The sequence below is a fragment of the Leuresthes tenuis genome, unplaced genomic scaffold (assembly GCF_036924035.1).
Source record: "Leuresthes tenuis unplaced genomic scaffold, fLeuTen1.0.hap1 SCAF_5, whole genome shotgun sequence".
Classification (NCBI taxonomy): domain Eukaryota; kingdom Metazoa; phylum Chordata; class Actinopteri; order Atheriniformes; family Atherinopsidae; genus Leuresthes; species Leuresthes tenuis.
In genome coordinates, this window is record NW_027325359.1 from 36,890,843 (window position 1) to 36,906,236 (window position 15,394).

At 45.4% G+C, this 15,394-nt stretch overlaps 1 protein-coding gene across 4 annotated transcripts in view; it reads left to right on the forward strand.

Moving 5' to 3' along the window:
* LOC140307777 (carbohydrate sulfotransferase 8-like) overlaps positions 1 to 11,302 on the forward strand; it is a 40,070-nt gene extending 28,768 nt beyond the window's left edge. For 2 of the 4 annotated variants that reach the window (XM_072386779.1, XM_072386780.1), the window contains exons 3-4: positions 3,254 to 3,294; positions 3,443 to 4,649. In XM_072386779.1, the coding sequence (XP_072242880.1) occupies positions 3,254 to 3,294; positions 3,443 to 4,465 (1,064 nt within the window). In that variant the 3' untranslated portion in view covers positions 4,466 to 4,649. Of the gene's footprint in view, positions 1 to 3,253; positions 3,295 to 3,442; positions 4,650 to 4,783; positions 4,804 to 10,899 lie in introns of those variants that run through there. The other 2 variants (XM_072386781.1, XM_072386782.1) reach the window with 2 other exon arrangements.
* Positions 11,303 to 15,394: the final 4,092 nt, after the last annotated feature.

A 15,394-nucleotide genomic window follows, 5' to 3' on the forward strand; every position in this document is an offset into this window, starting at 1 on the left:
CATGTATTAGTGACGTTGTGGGGACAAACACACACACAGAAACACACCAAAACGCAGCCAGCCCCCATCAGGCGGAAACGCACACAGAGCAGGGAGCAGCTGTGATTTCACAGTGGAATTATGGGAAATGTGGTTCGTCTTCATCAGCATGAGTTTGTTCTGGTACAGAGTGATAAGAAAATCAGACAGTGGGGTCACATGCCCCAGGAGGTCAAAGTTTACCCTTAGAGGAGGTCAAAGTTTACCCTTAGAGGAGGCTAAAGTTTACCCTTAGAGGAGGTCAAAGTTTACCCTTAGAGGAGGCTAAAGTTTACCCTTAGAGGAGGTCAAAGTTTACCCTTAGAGGAGGTCAAAGTTTACCCTTAGAGGAGGTCAAAGTTTACCCTTAGAGGAGGCTAAAGTTTACCCTTAGAGGAGGTCAAAGTTTACCCTTAGAGGAGGTCAAAGTTTACCCTTAGAGGAGGCTAAAGTTTACCCTTAGAGGAGGTCAAAGTTTACCCTTAGAGGAGGCTAAAGTTTACCCTTAGAGGAGGTCAAAGTTTACCCTTAGAGGAGGCTAAAGTTTACCCTTAGAGGAGGTCAAAGTTTACCCTTAGAGGAGGTCAAAGTTTACCCTTAGAGGAGGTCAAAGTTTACCCTTAGAGGAGGCCAAAGTTTACCATTAGAGGAGGTCAAAGTTTACCCTTAGAGGAGGCCAAAGTTTACCCTTAGAGGAGGTCAAAGTTTACCCTTAGAGGAGGTCAAAGTTTACCCTTAGAGGAGGTCAATGTTTACCCTTAGAGGAGGCCAAAGTTTACCCTTAGAGGAGGTCAAAGTTTACCCTTAGAGGAGGTCAAAGTTTACCCTTAGAGGAGGCTAAAGTTTACCCTTAGAGGAGGTCAAAGTTTACCCTTAGAGGAGGTCAATGTTTACCCTTAGAGGAGGTCAAAGTTTACCCTTAGAGGAGGTCAAAGTTTACCCTTAGAGGAGGTCAAAGTTTACCCTTAGAGGAGGCTAAAGTTTACCCTAAGAGGAGGTCAAAGTTTACCCTTAGAGGAGGTCAAAGTTTACCCTTAGAGGAGGTCAAAGTTTACCCTTAGAGGAGGTCAAAGTTTACCCTTAGAGGAGGCTAAAGTTTACCCTTAGAGGAGGCTAAAGTTTACCCTTAGAGGAGGCTAAAGTTTACCCTTAGAGGAGGCTAAAGTTTACCCTAAGAGGAGGCTAAAGTTTACCCTTAGAGGAGGCTAAAGTTTACCCTAAGAGGAGGCTAAAGTTTACCCTTAGAGGAGGCTAAAGTTTACCCTTAGAGGAGGCTAAAGTTTACCCTTAGAGGAGGCTAAAGTTTACCCTTAGAGGAGGCTAAAGTTTACCCTTAGAGGAGGCTAAAGTTTACCCTTAGAGGAGGCTAAAGTTTACCCTTAGAGGAGGCTAACGTTTACCCTTAGAGGAGGTCAAAGTTTACCCTTAGAGGAGGCTAAAGTTTACCCTTAGAGGAGGCTAAAGTTTATCCTTAGAGGAGGTCAAAGTTTACCCTTAGAGGAGGTCAAAGTTTACCCTTAGAGGAGGCTAAAGTTTACCCTTAGAGGAGGTCAATGTTTACCCTTAGAGGAGGTCAAAGTTTACCCGAGAGGAGGCTAAAGTTTACCCTTAGAGGAGGTCAAAGTTTACCCTTAGAGGAGGCTAAAGTTTACCCTTAGAGGAGGTAAAAGTTTACCCTTAGAGGAGGCTAAAGTTTACCCTAAGAGGAGGCTAAAGTTTACCCTTAGAGGAGGCTAAAGTTTACCCTAAGAGGAGGCTAAAGTTTACCCTTAGAGGAGGTCAAAGTTTACCCTTAGAGGAGGCTAAAGTTTACCCTTAGAGGAGGCTAAAGTTTACCCTTAGAGGAGGCTAAAGTTTACCCTTAGAGGAGGTCAAAGTTTACCCTTAGAGGAGGCTAAAGTTTACCCTTAGAGGAGGCTAAAGTTTACCCTTAGAGGAGGCTAAAGTTTACCCTAAGAGGAGGCTAAAGTTTACCCTTAGAGGAGGCCAAAGTTTATCCTTAGAGGAGGCTAAAGTTTACCCTTAGAAGAGGCTAAAGTTTACCCTTAGAGGAGGCTAAAGTTTACCCTTAGAGGAGGTCAAAGTTTACCCTTAGAGGAGGCTAAAGTTTACCCTTAGAGGAGGCCAAAGTTTATCCTTAGAGGAGGCTAAAGTTTACCCTTAGAGGAGGCCAAAGTTTATCCTTAGAGGAGGTCAAAGTTTACCCTTAGAGGAGGCTAAAGTTTACCCTTAGAGGAGGCTAAAGTTTACCCTTAGAGGAGGCTAAAGTTTACCCTTAGAGGAGGTCAAAGTTTACCCTTAGAGGAGGCTAAAGTTTACCCTTAGAGGAGGCCAAAGTTTATCCTTAGAGGAGGCCAAAGTTTACCCTTAGAGGAGGCCAAAGTTTATCCTTAGAGGAGGCTAAAGTTTACCCTTAGAGGAGGCCAAAGTTTATCCTTAGAGGAGGCTAAAGTTTACCCTTAGAGGAGGCTAAAGTTTACCCTTAGAGGAGGCTAAAGTTTACCCTTAGAGGAGGCCAAAGTTTACCCTTAGAGGAGGTCAAAGTTTACCCTTAGAGGAGGCCAAAGTTTACCCTTAGAGGAGGCCAAAGTTTACCCTTAGAGGAGGTCAAAGTTTACCCTTAGAGGAGGCTAAAGTTTACCCTTAGAGGAGGCCAAAGTTTACCCTTAGAGGAGGTCAAAGTTTACCCTTAGAGGAGGCTAAAGTTTACCCTTAGAGGAGGCCAAAGTTTACCCTTAGAGGAGGCAGCAGATGATGATGACTGCTCCCTCCTTGAACATAAACTGAGTTTGTTTCCTCTCAGACCAGCAGGGGGCGCTCTGCATCAACATATATCTGTGGGTTCAATTCATATTTCATATTTTGCCCAAATTTAAGAGAAAAATTTTAAAAAAGAACAGTGATAATGTTAAAAATGATGCTGAAACTTGTTTTTAAACTGCTCTGATGAATGAAACTGGATCAAATCTGTTCTGAAACATGAAGAATATCAAATATCAGGAAAACTAATGAATCTGTAAAAAGAAAGAGGAAAAGATTAAATAGGAAACACAAAATAAACGTCTAAAAACATCTTTATCTAAAGTTTAATACATTAAGAGTTAAACACGTTTGAACTGACCGTTTTGTTTAATTGTTTTAATATTAACTCATTTATTCCTGCTTTGTTTCCACCATGTTCTCATGAATCCATCTTGTTATTCATCACTTTGTTTGCTTCCTCTCTGTGTTCCAGGACTTCAGGTGATGGCGGCGCCCAGGTGGCCTCTGGAGAAGGTTAGACCTGCTGTTGGACAGCACCCCCTGCTGGCCTCCGGCTGCATTACACCTCAGCACAAAGTCACCAGATAATAATCAGACAGGAAGTCCAGATCAGTTCAGATTGATCTGAACCTGTCTGACCTGTTGTGTGTCTGTGTTGCAGGACGCCACAGAGCTGAGCGAGGACGCCGCCGCAGGACGCTTCCTGCCGCCCGAACTCCGCCTGCAGCTGCCATCGGCCTCGCCATTCTCCGACTCGTCGCTTGGCAACACGCAGGCGGTCACCAAACGCCACAGGAAGCTGCTGCTGAAGAGCGCCGCCCCCGGAGGAGAGGAGGCCCTGCAGCAGCTGAGGCTGATGGGAACGCAGGAGTCTCGGCGCCGTCTGCTCGCAGACATCTGCGCCAAATACCAGCCGGGTTTCGGTGAGAAGCGGGTGTCCCGGCGGCAGGTGTCGCGGGTTTTTGTGGAGGACCGGTCCAGGCTGCTGTACTGCGAGGTGCCCAAAGCCGGCTGCTCCAACTGGAAGAGGGTGCTGATGGTGCTGAGCGGCGCCGCCAAATCCACCCGGGACATCCCTCACGATGCTGCGCATTACACCAACCGGCTGCGGCGGCTGGACAGCTACGAACCCGCCGGCATCATAGAGCGAATGCGGTCCTACACCAAGGTTCTGTTCGTCCGGGAGCCCTTCGAGCGGCTGGTGTCTGCGTTCAGAGACAAGTTTGAGAGCCCAAACTCGTACTACCATCCCGTGTTCGGACGCCCCATCATCTCCAGGTACCGAGCCAACGCCTCGCGCTCCGCGCTGAGCACCGGCGCCGGCGTCACCTTCAGGGAGTTCGTGCAGTACCTGCTGGACATGCGGCGGCCCGTGGGGATGGACATCCACTGGGAGCCCGTCAGCCAGCTGTGCAGCCCCTGCCTCCTGCAGTACAACTTCATCGGTACGTTCGAGAGCCTGGAGGAGGACGCCAACTTCCTGCTGCGCGGCATTGGGGCACCGCATAACCTCACCTTCCCAGACTTCAAAGACAGGAACCCGCTCGCTGAGCGGACCTCCTCCACCATGACCCGGGAGTACTTCTCCCAGCTGAACGCCACAGAGAGGCAGAAGGTCTTTGACTTCTACTACATGGACTACCTGATGTTCAACTACCCCAAACCCTTCTCAGACCTGCACTGAGCCGCCAGCTTCCAGGTGAGCTCCTGCTGGTACCTGGTCGGAGCCCAGAACCGGGCCGGGACCCGGCTGAGGATGATGTAGAGGTTCCTGAGTTTTTAGTTTTCAGATGAACTCTCTGAGAGAACAGAGAGGAAACCTCCAGAAGGTTTTATCTGCGGGCGGGAACCTTCGGTTTCAGGTTGTTTTTGACGGTGAAGGAACCCTCAGTTTCAGGGTGTTTTTAACGGTAAAGGAACCTTCGGTTTCAGGTTGTTTTTGACGGTGAAGGAACCTTCAGTTTCAGGGTGTTTTTAACGGTGAAGGAACCTTTGGTTTCAGGTTGTTTTTAACGGTGAAGGAACCTTTGGTTTCAGGTTGTTTTTGACGGTGAAGGAACCTTCGGTTTCAGGGTGTTTTTGACGGTGAAGGAACCTTCGGTTTCAGGTTGTTTTTAACGGTGAAGGAACCTTCTGTTTCAGGTTGTTTTTAACGGTGAAGGAACCTTCGGTTTCAGGGTGTTTTTGACGGTGAAGGAACCTTCGGTTTCAGGTTGTTTTTGACGATGAAGGAACCTTCGGTTTCAGGTTGTTTTAGACGGTGAAGGAACCTTCGGTTTCAGGGTGTTTTTAACGGTGAAGGAACCTTTGGTTTCAGGGTGTTTTTAACGGTGAAGGAACCTTCGGTTTCAGGTTGTTTTTGACGGTGAAGGAACCTTCGGTTTCAGGTTGTTTTAGACGGTGAAGGAACCTTCGGTTTCAGGGTGTTTTTAACGGTGAAGGAACCTTCGGTTTCAGGTTGTTTTAGACGGTGAAGGAACCTTCGGTTTCAGGTTGTTTTAACGGTGAAGGAACCTTCAGTTTCAGGGTGTTTTTAATAGTGAAGGAACCTTCGGTTTCATGGTTGTTTTTAACGGTGAAGGAACCTTTGGTTTCAGGGTGTTTTTAAGAGTGAAGGAACCTTTGGTTTCAGGGTGTTTTTAACGGTGAAGGAACCTTCGGTTTCAGGTTGTTTTTAACGGTGAAGGAACCTTTGGTTTCAGGGTGTTTTTAACGGTGAAGGAACCTTCGGTTTCAGGTTGTTTTTGACGGTGAAGGAACCTTCGGTTTCAGGGTGTTTTTAACGGTGAAGGAACCTTCTGTTTCAGGTTGTTTTTGACGGTGAAGGAATCTTCTGTTTCAGGGTGTTTTTGACAGAGAAGGAACCTTCGGTTTCAGGTTGTTTTTGACGGTGAAGGAACCTTCTGTTTCAGGTTGTTTTTGACGGTGAAGGAACCTTCGGTTTCAGGTTGTTTTTAACGGTGAAGGAACCTTCGGTTTCAGGTTGTTTTTGACGGTGAAGGAACCTTCGGTTTCAGGTTGTTTTTAACGGTGAAGGAACCTTCGGTTTCAGGTTGTTTTTAACGGTGAAGGAACCTTCGGTTTCAGGGTGTTTTTAACGGTGAAGGAACCTTCGGTTTCAGGGTGTTTTTAACAGAGAAGGAACCTTCGGTTGTTTTTAACGGTGAAGGAACCTTCGGTTTCAGGGTGTTTTTAACAGAGAAGGAACCTTCGGTTGTTTTTAACGGTGGAGGAACCTTTGGTTTCAGGGTGTTTTTGACAGAGAAGGAACCTTCGGTTTCAGGGTGTTTTTAACAGAGAAGGAACCTTCGGTTTCAGGGTGTTTTTAACAGAGAACGAACCTTCGGTTTCAGGGTGTTTTTGACGGTGAAGGAACCTTCGGTTTCAGGTTGTTTTTAACGGTGAAGGAACCTTCGGTTTCAGGGTGTTTTTAACGGTGAAGGAACCTTTGGTTTCAGGGTGTTTTTAACGGTGAAGGAACCTTTGGTTTCAGGGTGTTTTTAACGGTGAAGGAACCTTTGGTTTCAGGGTGTTTTTAACGGTGAAGGAACCTTCGGTTTCAGGTTGTTTTTGACGGTGAAGGAACCTTCGGTTTCAGGGTGTTTTTAACGGTGAAGGAACCTTCTGTTTCAGGGTGTTTTTGACGGTGAAGGAACCTTCTGTTTCAGGGTGTTTTTGACAGAGAAGGAACCTTTGGTTTCAGGTTGTTTTTAAGAGTGAAGGAACCTTCTGTTTCAGGGTGTTTTTGACGGTGAAGGAACCTTCAGTTTCAGGGTGTTTTTGACGGTGAAGGAACCTTCAGTTTCAGGGTGTTTTTGACGGTGAAGGAACCTTTTGTTTCAGGGTGTTTTTAACGGTGAAGGAACCTTCTGTTTCAAGGTGTTTTTAAGAGTGAAGGAACCTTCTGTTTCAGGTTGTTTTTAAGAGTGAAGGAACCTTCGGTTTCAAGTTATTTTTGACGGTGAAGGAACCTTCTGTTTCAGGTTGTTTTTGACGGTGAAGGAACCTTCGGTTTCAGGTTGTTTTTAACGGTGAAGGAACCTTCGGTTTCAGGTTGTTTTTAAGAGTGAAGGAACCTTCTGTTTCAGGGTGTTTTTGACGGTGAAGGAACCTTCAGTTTCAGGGTGTTTTTGACGGTGAAGGAACCTTCAGTTTCAGGGTGTTTTTGACGGTGAAGGAACCTTTTGTTTCAGGGTGTTTTTAACGGTGAAGGAACCTTCTGTTTCAAGGTGTTTTTAAGAGTGAAGGAACCTTCTGTTTCAGGTTTTTTTTAAGAGTGAAGGAACCTTCGGTTTCAAGTTATTTTTGACGGTGAAGGAACCTTCTGTTTCAGGTTGTTTTTGACGGTGAAGGAACCTTCGGTTTCAGGTTGTTTTTAACGGTGAAGGAACCTTCGGTTTCAGGGTGTTTTTAAGAGTGAAGGAACCTTCTGTTTCAGGTTGTTTTTAAGAGTGAAGGAACCTTCTGTTTCAAGTTATTTTGACGGTGAAGGAACCTTCTGTTTCAGGTTGTTTTTGACGGTGAAGGAACCTTCGGTTTCAGGTTGTTTTTAACGGTGAAGGAACCTTTGGTTTCAGGGTGTTTTTAAGAGTGAAGGAACCTTTGGTTTCAGGGTGTTTTTAACGGTGAAGGAACCTTCGGTTTCAGGTTGTTTTTAACGGTGAAGGAACCTTTGGTTTCAGGGTGTTTTTAACGGTGAAGGAACCTTCGGTTTCAGGTTGTTTTTGACGGTGAAGGAACCTTCGGTTTCAGGGTGTTTTTAACGGTGAAGGAACCTTCTGTTTCAGGTTGTTTTTGACGGTGAAGGAATCTTCTGTTTCAGGGTGTTTTTGACAGAGAAGGAACCTTCGGTTTCAGGTTGTTTTTGACGGTGAAGGAACCTTCTGTTTCAGGTTGTTTTTGACGGTGAAGGAACCTTCGGTTTCAGGTTGTTTTTAACGGTGAAGGAACCTTCGGTTTCAGGTTGTTTTTGACGGTGAAGGAACCTTCGGTTTCAGGTTGTTTTTAACGGTGAAGGAACCTTCGGTTTCAGGTTGTTTTTAACGGTGAAGGAACCTTCGGTTTCAGGGTGTTTTTAACGGTGAAGGAACCTTCGGTTTCAGGGTGTTTTTAACAGAGAAGGAACCTTCGGTTGTTTTTAACGGTGAAGGAACCTTCGGTTTCAGGGTGTTTTTAACAGAGAAGGAACCTTCGGTTGTTTTTAACGGTGGAGGAACCTTTGGTTTCAGGGTGTTTTTGACAGAGAAGGAACCTTCGGTTTCAGGGTGTTTTTAACAGAGAAGGAACCTTCGGTTTCAGGGTGTTTTTAACAGAGAACGAACCTTCGGTTTCAGGGTGTTTTTGACGGTGAAGGAACCTTCGGTTTCAGGTTGTTTTTAACGGTGAAGGAACCTTCGGTTTCAGGGTGTTTTTAACGGTGAAGGAACCTTTGGTTTCAGGGTGTTTTTAACGGTGAAGGAACCTTTGGTTTCAGGGTGTTTTTAACGGTGAAGGAACCTTTGGTTTCAGGGTGTTTTTAACGGTGAAGGAACCTTCGGTTTCAGGTTGTTTTTGACGGTGAAGGAACCTTCGGTTTCAGGGTGTTTTTAACGGTGAAGGAACCTTCTGTTTCAGGGTGTTTTTGACGGTGAAGGAACCTTCTGTTTCAGGGTGTTTTTGACAGAGAAGGAACCTTTGGTTTCAGGTTGTTTTTAAGAGTGAAGGAACCTTCTGTTTCAGGGTGTTTTTGACGGTGAAGGAACCTTCAGTTTCAGGGTGTTTTTGACGGTGAAGGAACCTTCAGTTTCAGGGTGTTTTTGACGGTGAAGGAACCTTTTGTTTCAGGGTGTTTTTAACGGTGAAGGAACCTTCTGTTTCAAGGTGTTTTTAAGAGTGAAGGAACCTTCTGTTTCAGGTTTTTTTTAAGAGTGAAGGAACCTTCGGTTTCAAGTTATTTTTGACGGTGAAGGAACCTTCTGTTTCAGGTTGTTTTTGACGGTGAAGGAACCTTCGGTTTCAGGTTGTTTTTAACGGTGAAGGAACCTTCGGTTTCAGGGTGTTTTTAAGAGTGAAGGAACCTTCTGTTTCAGGTTGTTTTTAAGAGTGAAGGAACCTTCTGTTTCAAGTTATTTTGACGGTGAAGGAACCTTCTGTTTCAGGTTGTTTTTGACGGTGAAGGAACCTTCGGTTTCAGGTTGTTTTTAACGGTGAAGGAACCTTCGGTTTCAGGGTGTTTTTAACGGTGAAGGAACCTTTGGTTTCAGGGTGTTTTTAACGGTGAAGGAACCTTTGGTTTCAGGGTGTTTTTAACGGTGAAGGAACCTTCGGTTTCAGGTTGTTTTTGACGGTGAAGGAACCTTCGGTTTCAGGGTGTTTTTAACGGTGAAGGAACCTTCTGTTTCAGGGTGTTTTTGACGGTGAAGGAACCTTCTGTTTCAGGGTGTTTTTGACAGAGAAGGAACCTTCGGTTGTTTTTAACGGTGAAGGAACCTTCGGTTTCAGGTTGTTTTTAAGAGTGAAGGAACCTTCTGTTTCAGGGTGTTTTTGACGGTGAAGGAACCTTCAGTTTCAGGGTGTTTTTGACGGTGAAGGAACCTTTTGTTTCAGGGTGTTTTTAACGGTGAAGGAACCTTCTGTTTCAGGTTGTTTTTAAGAGTCAAGGAACCTTCTGTTTCAGGTTGTTTTTAAGAGTGAAGGAACCTTTTGTTTCAAGGTGTTTTTAAGAGTGAAGGAACCTTCTGTTTCAGGTTGTTTTTAAGAGTGAAGGAACCTTCGGTTTCAAGTTATTTTTGACGGTGAAGGAACCTTCTGTTTCAGGTTGTTTTTGACGGTGAAGGAACCTTCGGTTTCAGGTTGTTTTTAACGGTGAAGGAACCTTCGGTTTCAGGGTGTTTTTAAGAGTGAAGGAACCTTCTGTTTCAGGTTGTTTTTAAGAGTGAAGGAACCTTCTGTTTCAAGTTATTTTTGACGGTGAAGGAACCTTCTGTTTCAGGTTGTTTTTGACGGTGAAGGAACCTTCGGTTTCAGGTTGTTTTTAACGGTGAAGGAACCTTCGGTTTCAGGGTGTTTTTAACGGTGAAGGAACCTTCGGTTTCAGGGTGTTTTTAACGGTGAAGGAACCTTCGGTTTCATGGTGTTTTAGACGGTGAAGGAACCTTCTGTTTCAGGGTGTTTTTGACGGTGAAGGAACCTTCGGTTTCAGGTTATTTTTAACGGTGAAGGAACCTTCGGTTTCAGGGTGTTTTTAACGGTGAAGGAACCTTCGGTTTCAGGTTGTTTTTGACGGTGAAGGAACCTTTGGTTGTTTTTAACGGTGAAGGAACCTTCTGTTTCAGGTTGTTTTTAACGGTGAAGGAACCTTCTGTTTCAGGGTGTTTTTAACGGTGAAGGAACCTTCTGTTTCAGGTTATTTTTAACGGTGAAGGAACCTTCTGTTTCAGGTTGTTTTTAACGGTGAAGGAACCTTCGGTTTCAGGGTGTTTTTGACGGTGAAGGAACCTTCTGTTTCAGGGTGTTTTTGACGGTGAAGGAACCTTCTGTTTCAGGGTGTTTTTAACGGTGAAGGAACCTTCGGTTTCAGGTTGTTTTTAACGGTGAAGGAACCTTCGGTTTCAGGTTGTTTTTAACGGTGAAGGAACCTTCTGTTTCAGGTTGTTTTTAACGGTGAAGGAACCTTTGGTTTCAGGTTGTTTTTAACGGTGAAGGAACCTTCTGTTTCAGGTTGTTTTTAACGGTGAAGGAACCTTCTGTTTCAGGGTGTTTTTAACAGTGAAGGAACCTTCTGTTTCAGGTTGTTTTTAACGGTGAAGGAACCTTCGGTTTCAGGTTGTTTTTAACGGTGAAGGAACCTTCGGTTTCAGGTTGTTTTTAACGGTGAAGGAACCTTTGGTTTCAGGTTGTTTTTAACGGTGAAGGAACCTTCGGTTTCAGGGTGTTTTTAACGGTGAAGGAACCTTCTGTTTCAGGTCGTTTTTAACGGTGAAGGAACCTTCGGTTTCAGGGTGTTTTTAACGGTGAAGGAACCTTCTGTTTCAGGTTGTTTTTAACAGAGAAGGAACCTTCTGTTTCAGGTTGTTTTTAACGGTGAAGGAACCTTCTGTTTCAGGTTGTTTTTAACGGTGAAGGAACCTTCTGTTTCAGGGTATTTTTAACGGTGAAGGAGTCGGAGGTCAGCCTGAAGGAAGCCGGTTCCGAGGGTGACGGAGATGATCAAATGAGCGGATCTGACGGAGTTCTCTTCTTCAAACCTCAGCCTACAGCCCCAACGACTTCTGTGAAGTTCCCGTTAAACTGATTTCTCTCCAGGTAGAAACACCTGAGCAGAACGAGAACAAACTGCATCAGACCGGCTTGAATCTGCTCATTGATAAAGAAGAGTTTTAGTTTTCTGTTTGAGTTCTTCATCTTAACACAAAGACTTGAGTTTTGTGTCGGTCAGAGTGAGACTGACTGTTCCTTTAAGCCTTAACACTGCCTCACCTGCTGCTTTATTATTCTGTGTGATAACAATAAACATTTGATTCTTTTCAAAGCTGCGTCTCGTGCTTTTATTCTTACTCCTGATGTCGTCTTCCAGGGCTGCTCTGGGGACAGAAATGATGCCTCATGTTGTACAGCTGGAGGTGCTCCACAAAGCTCGGAATCAGGACCTCAGAGTTGTTACTGAACATGTTCCCCCTCCTGTGATTTTTGTCTTTTTTTATGCAGATGAGACTCAGATATACATTATATTTTATTCACTCACCTCCCTTTACATCCCATTCTTAATCCATATTGTTTAATATGACGTCGGCCCACCCTTTACAGCTATAACAGCTTCAACTCTTCTGGGAAAGCTTTCCACAAAGTTCAGGAGTGAGTTTATGGGAGTTTTTCACCATTCTTCCAGAAGCTCTGTGAGGTCAGACACTGATGTTGGACAGAAGGCTCTCAGTCTCTGCTCTAATTCATCCCAAAGGTGTTTTATCGGGTTGAGGTCAGGTTCTTCCACACCAAACCGGCTCATCCATGTCTTTATGGACCTTGCTTTGTGCACTGGTTCCCTGTTGGAACAGGAAGGGTCCATCCCCAAACTGTTTCCACAGAGTTGGGGGCATGAAATGGTCCAAAATCTCTTGGTATCTGAAGCATTCAGAGTTCCTTTCACTGGAACTAAGGGGCCAAGCCCAGCTCCTGAAGAACAGCCCCACACCATAATCCCCCCTCCACCAAACCTTACACAATGCAGTCAGATACGTACCGTTCCCCTGGCAACGACCAAACCCAGACTCCTCCATCAGGTTGTTAGATGGAGAAGCCTGATTGGTCACTCCAGAGGAGGCGTCTCCACTGCTTTAGACCCCAGTGGCGGCAGCTTTACTCCACTGCATCTGACACTTTGCACTTGGTGATGTGTGGCTTGGATGCAGTTACCATGGAAACCCATTCTGTGAAGCTCTCTATGCTCTGTTCCTGAGCTGATCTGAAGGCCACAGGAAGTTTGGAGGTCTGTAGCGACTGACTCTGCAGAAAGTTGGTGACCTCTGACCCCGCTCTGTCATTTTACCTGGCCGACCACTTCCTGGCTGAGCTGCTGTCGTTCCTAATCACTTCCTAATCGTTTCCACTTTATTATAACACAGCTGACAGCTGGCTGTGGAATATTTAGCAGCGAGGGAAGTTCAGGACTGGACTTGTTGCACAGGTGGCGTCCTATCAGGGCACCACGGTCCTGAGAGCGACTCATTCTTTCAGATGTTGGTGGAAGCAGTCTGCAGCCGAGGTGCTTGGATTTACACACCTGTGGAAGGGACTGAAACACCTGAATTTAGTGAATACTTTTGGCAATATAGTGCACGTTCCACCCTGTCAGCAGACTCTGATGTCTCAGTTAAACCTGCTTTTTTATTATATTTAATGTTCAGAAACAGAAACCCAACCGTGGCAGGCACTGGATGAACTGCTCCAAACAGAAAGAAGGACTAATTATATGGAAAAACGCCGTAAATGTGGGGGCTTTTAGGGCTCTTATGTGGACATGAACAGCATAGTTTCACTCTTTTATCAGAGCGGAAAACAAGCATCATTCACACTTTCTTTGTGATTCGTGTTCAGTTGGAGCTGAATTATGACCCTCTCCGCGCTCCATACATTTTGGCGTCTGTCACCTCTTGGTGCCTTAAGGGATGGGGGGGGGCACACATCTGAAACCCTGTCACCCCCTTTGTCTGGTGAGCTCTCAGACAGCCCTCAGGGTGCCTCCTCCACCCTCCTCCACCGTGCTCCTTCCACTTCATCTGGTCTGACTCCACCCGAGTAGAACTGGTTCTGATGATCCGTGACCCAGCAGCACCAGGACCGGTTCCAGGACCGGTTCCAGGACTGGTTCCAGGACTGGTTCCAGGACTGGTTCCAGTCTGAGGAGAGGAACCAGAAGAACCCGGTTCCTGTAACTCCAGCTGGTTCAAACGGATCCTCCGGTCCAGAATCTGAGCTTTAATTTGATTATTTCAGATCCAAACTGTAAGAAAAACCCTAAATAATGAGCGGTGTTTGGCATCCAATCCTCATGTTTTACAGCACCTGACCCCCCCCCCCTCAGCCTGCAGCGACTTTAGCAGATATTTAAGTCTTTAAATTGGTGACACAGTTCCTCTGAACGTGTGTAATTTAATAACTGCGGGGTTCCTTTAATGAGGAGGAAGCTGCAGCGCTCTCAGGCGGCCCGAGGCGCCGGCTGACGGAGATCCTCAGACGTCACTGATCTGGGTTCAGCGTGACGTCGCCGTTTCCCATCAGCCCCCCTGTACTTAAAGGTGCTCTTTTTACCAGTTTGACACATTTTTCTGAGGCCTTAGTGAGATGTATGAGAGGGTTTGGTTAAAATACGTGTTGATTAAGGACAGCAGTTAGCAGTTAGCCGTAAGTTAGCAGTTAGCCGTAAGTTAGCAGGTAGCTGTAAGTTGGCATCAGCATCATCAGCCCCCCTGACAGCAGCAGGGCATCGTGGGAACACCTGGTTTCCTTTGTTTAAAGCAGCAGTTCGACATGTACGGCGGTTCTAGGCGGTTCTGTTCTGGGTGGAGTCCGATGACCAGGAAGGTGGGTGTGGCCTCTACCTTTTGAATTCAGAAGCCAATCACAAGGTTCTGTTTTTTAACCATAAGTCACCCAGAAAATGACCAGTTCAGACATGGAAAAACTTCACATGTGGTTCTGAAACTAGAGAGATGTTGGAAGAACCAAACAGAACCAGACAGAACCAGCTGCTGTTTACCGTTTCACTGTGGGCCGCTTCACCAGAACAAACTGCTGAAACTCACATGAGAAATCTGTTTGTCTGAAGTTACCTCCAATAATGCTGTTAGTTTGTCTGGAGCCCCCCCCCCCAGTCAGATCCATCCAGCTTCTCCATCTTAGTCTCTGCCCTCAGCTTCACATCGTGCTGCATTCAATGTACTTCAGAAAAGAAGTTTAAACGCACACCTTGTTGTTTGGCTCTATCACTAGTTTTGTTGTACTTAAAGGTGCTCTTTTTACCAGTTTGACACATTTTTCTGAGGCCTTTTCTGAGATGTATTTGGTTAAAATACGTGTTGATTAAGGACAGCAGTTAGCTGTTAGCCGTAAGCTAGCAGTTAGCTGTGAGTTAGCAGTTAGCTGTAAGTTAGCAGTTAGCTGTGAGTTAGCAGGTAGCTGTAAGTTAGCAGGTAGCTGTATGTTAGCAGTAAGCTGTAAGTTAGCAGTTAGCTGTAAGTTAGCTGTTAGCTGTAAGTTAGCAGGTATCTGTAAGTTAGCAGGTAGCTGTAAGTTAGCAGCAAGCTGTAAGTTAGCAGTTAGCTGTAAGTTAGCAGTTAGCTGTAAGTTAGCAGGTAGCTGTATGTTAGCAGGTAGCTGTAAGTTAGCAGTTAGCTGTAAGTTAGCAGTTAGCTGTAAGTCAGCAGTTAGCTGTAAGTTAGCTGTAAGTTGTAAGTTAGCAGTAAGCTGTAAGTTAGCAGGTAGCTGTAAGTTAGCAGGTAGCTGTAAGTCAGTAGTTAGCTGTAAGTTAGCAGTTAGCTGTAAGTTAGCAGGTAGCTGTAAGTTAGCAGGTAGCTGTAAGTCAGTAGTTAGCTGTAAGTTAGCAGTTAGCTGTAAGTTAGCCGTAAGTCAGCAGTTAGCTGTAAGTTAGCCGTTAGCTGTAAGTCAGCAGTTAGCTGTAAGTTAGCAGTTAGCTGTAAGTTAGCAGTAAGTTAGCTGTAAGTTAGCAGTTAGCTGTAAGTTAGCAGTAAGTTAGCTGTAAGTTAGCAGTTAGCAATAAGTTAGCAGTTAGCTGTAAGTCAGCAGTTAGCAGTAAGTTAGCTGTAAGTTAGCAGTTAGCAGTAAGTTAGCAGTTCGCTGTAAGTTAGCAGCAGATGCTAGCAAACAATGCTTTCTCATCAACAGTAATGGACCAAGTCGGAGATGTGCACAGCGTAACTCGTGCACCGTTAATTACTTGCACATTCACAGTCTTTAGCTAACTCTGCTGGAACATTAGCCTCAGATATAGTTTATCCACTGGGCTCTTATATCCTCTGAGGCTGCTGCTGGATGGAAGATGCATGCTCCTCAGTGCAGCTGACAGCAGAACATTTCCACCAGAAGCTGGCTTCATCCGTCCAGCAGGGTGGAGGTGAGT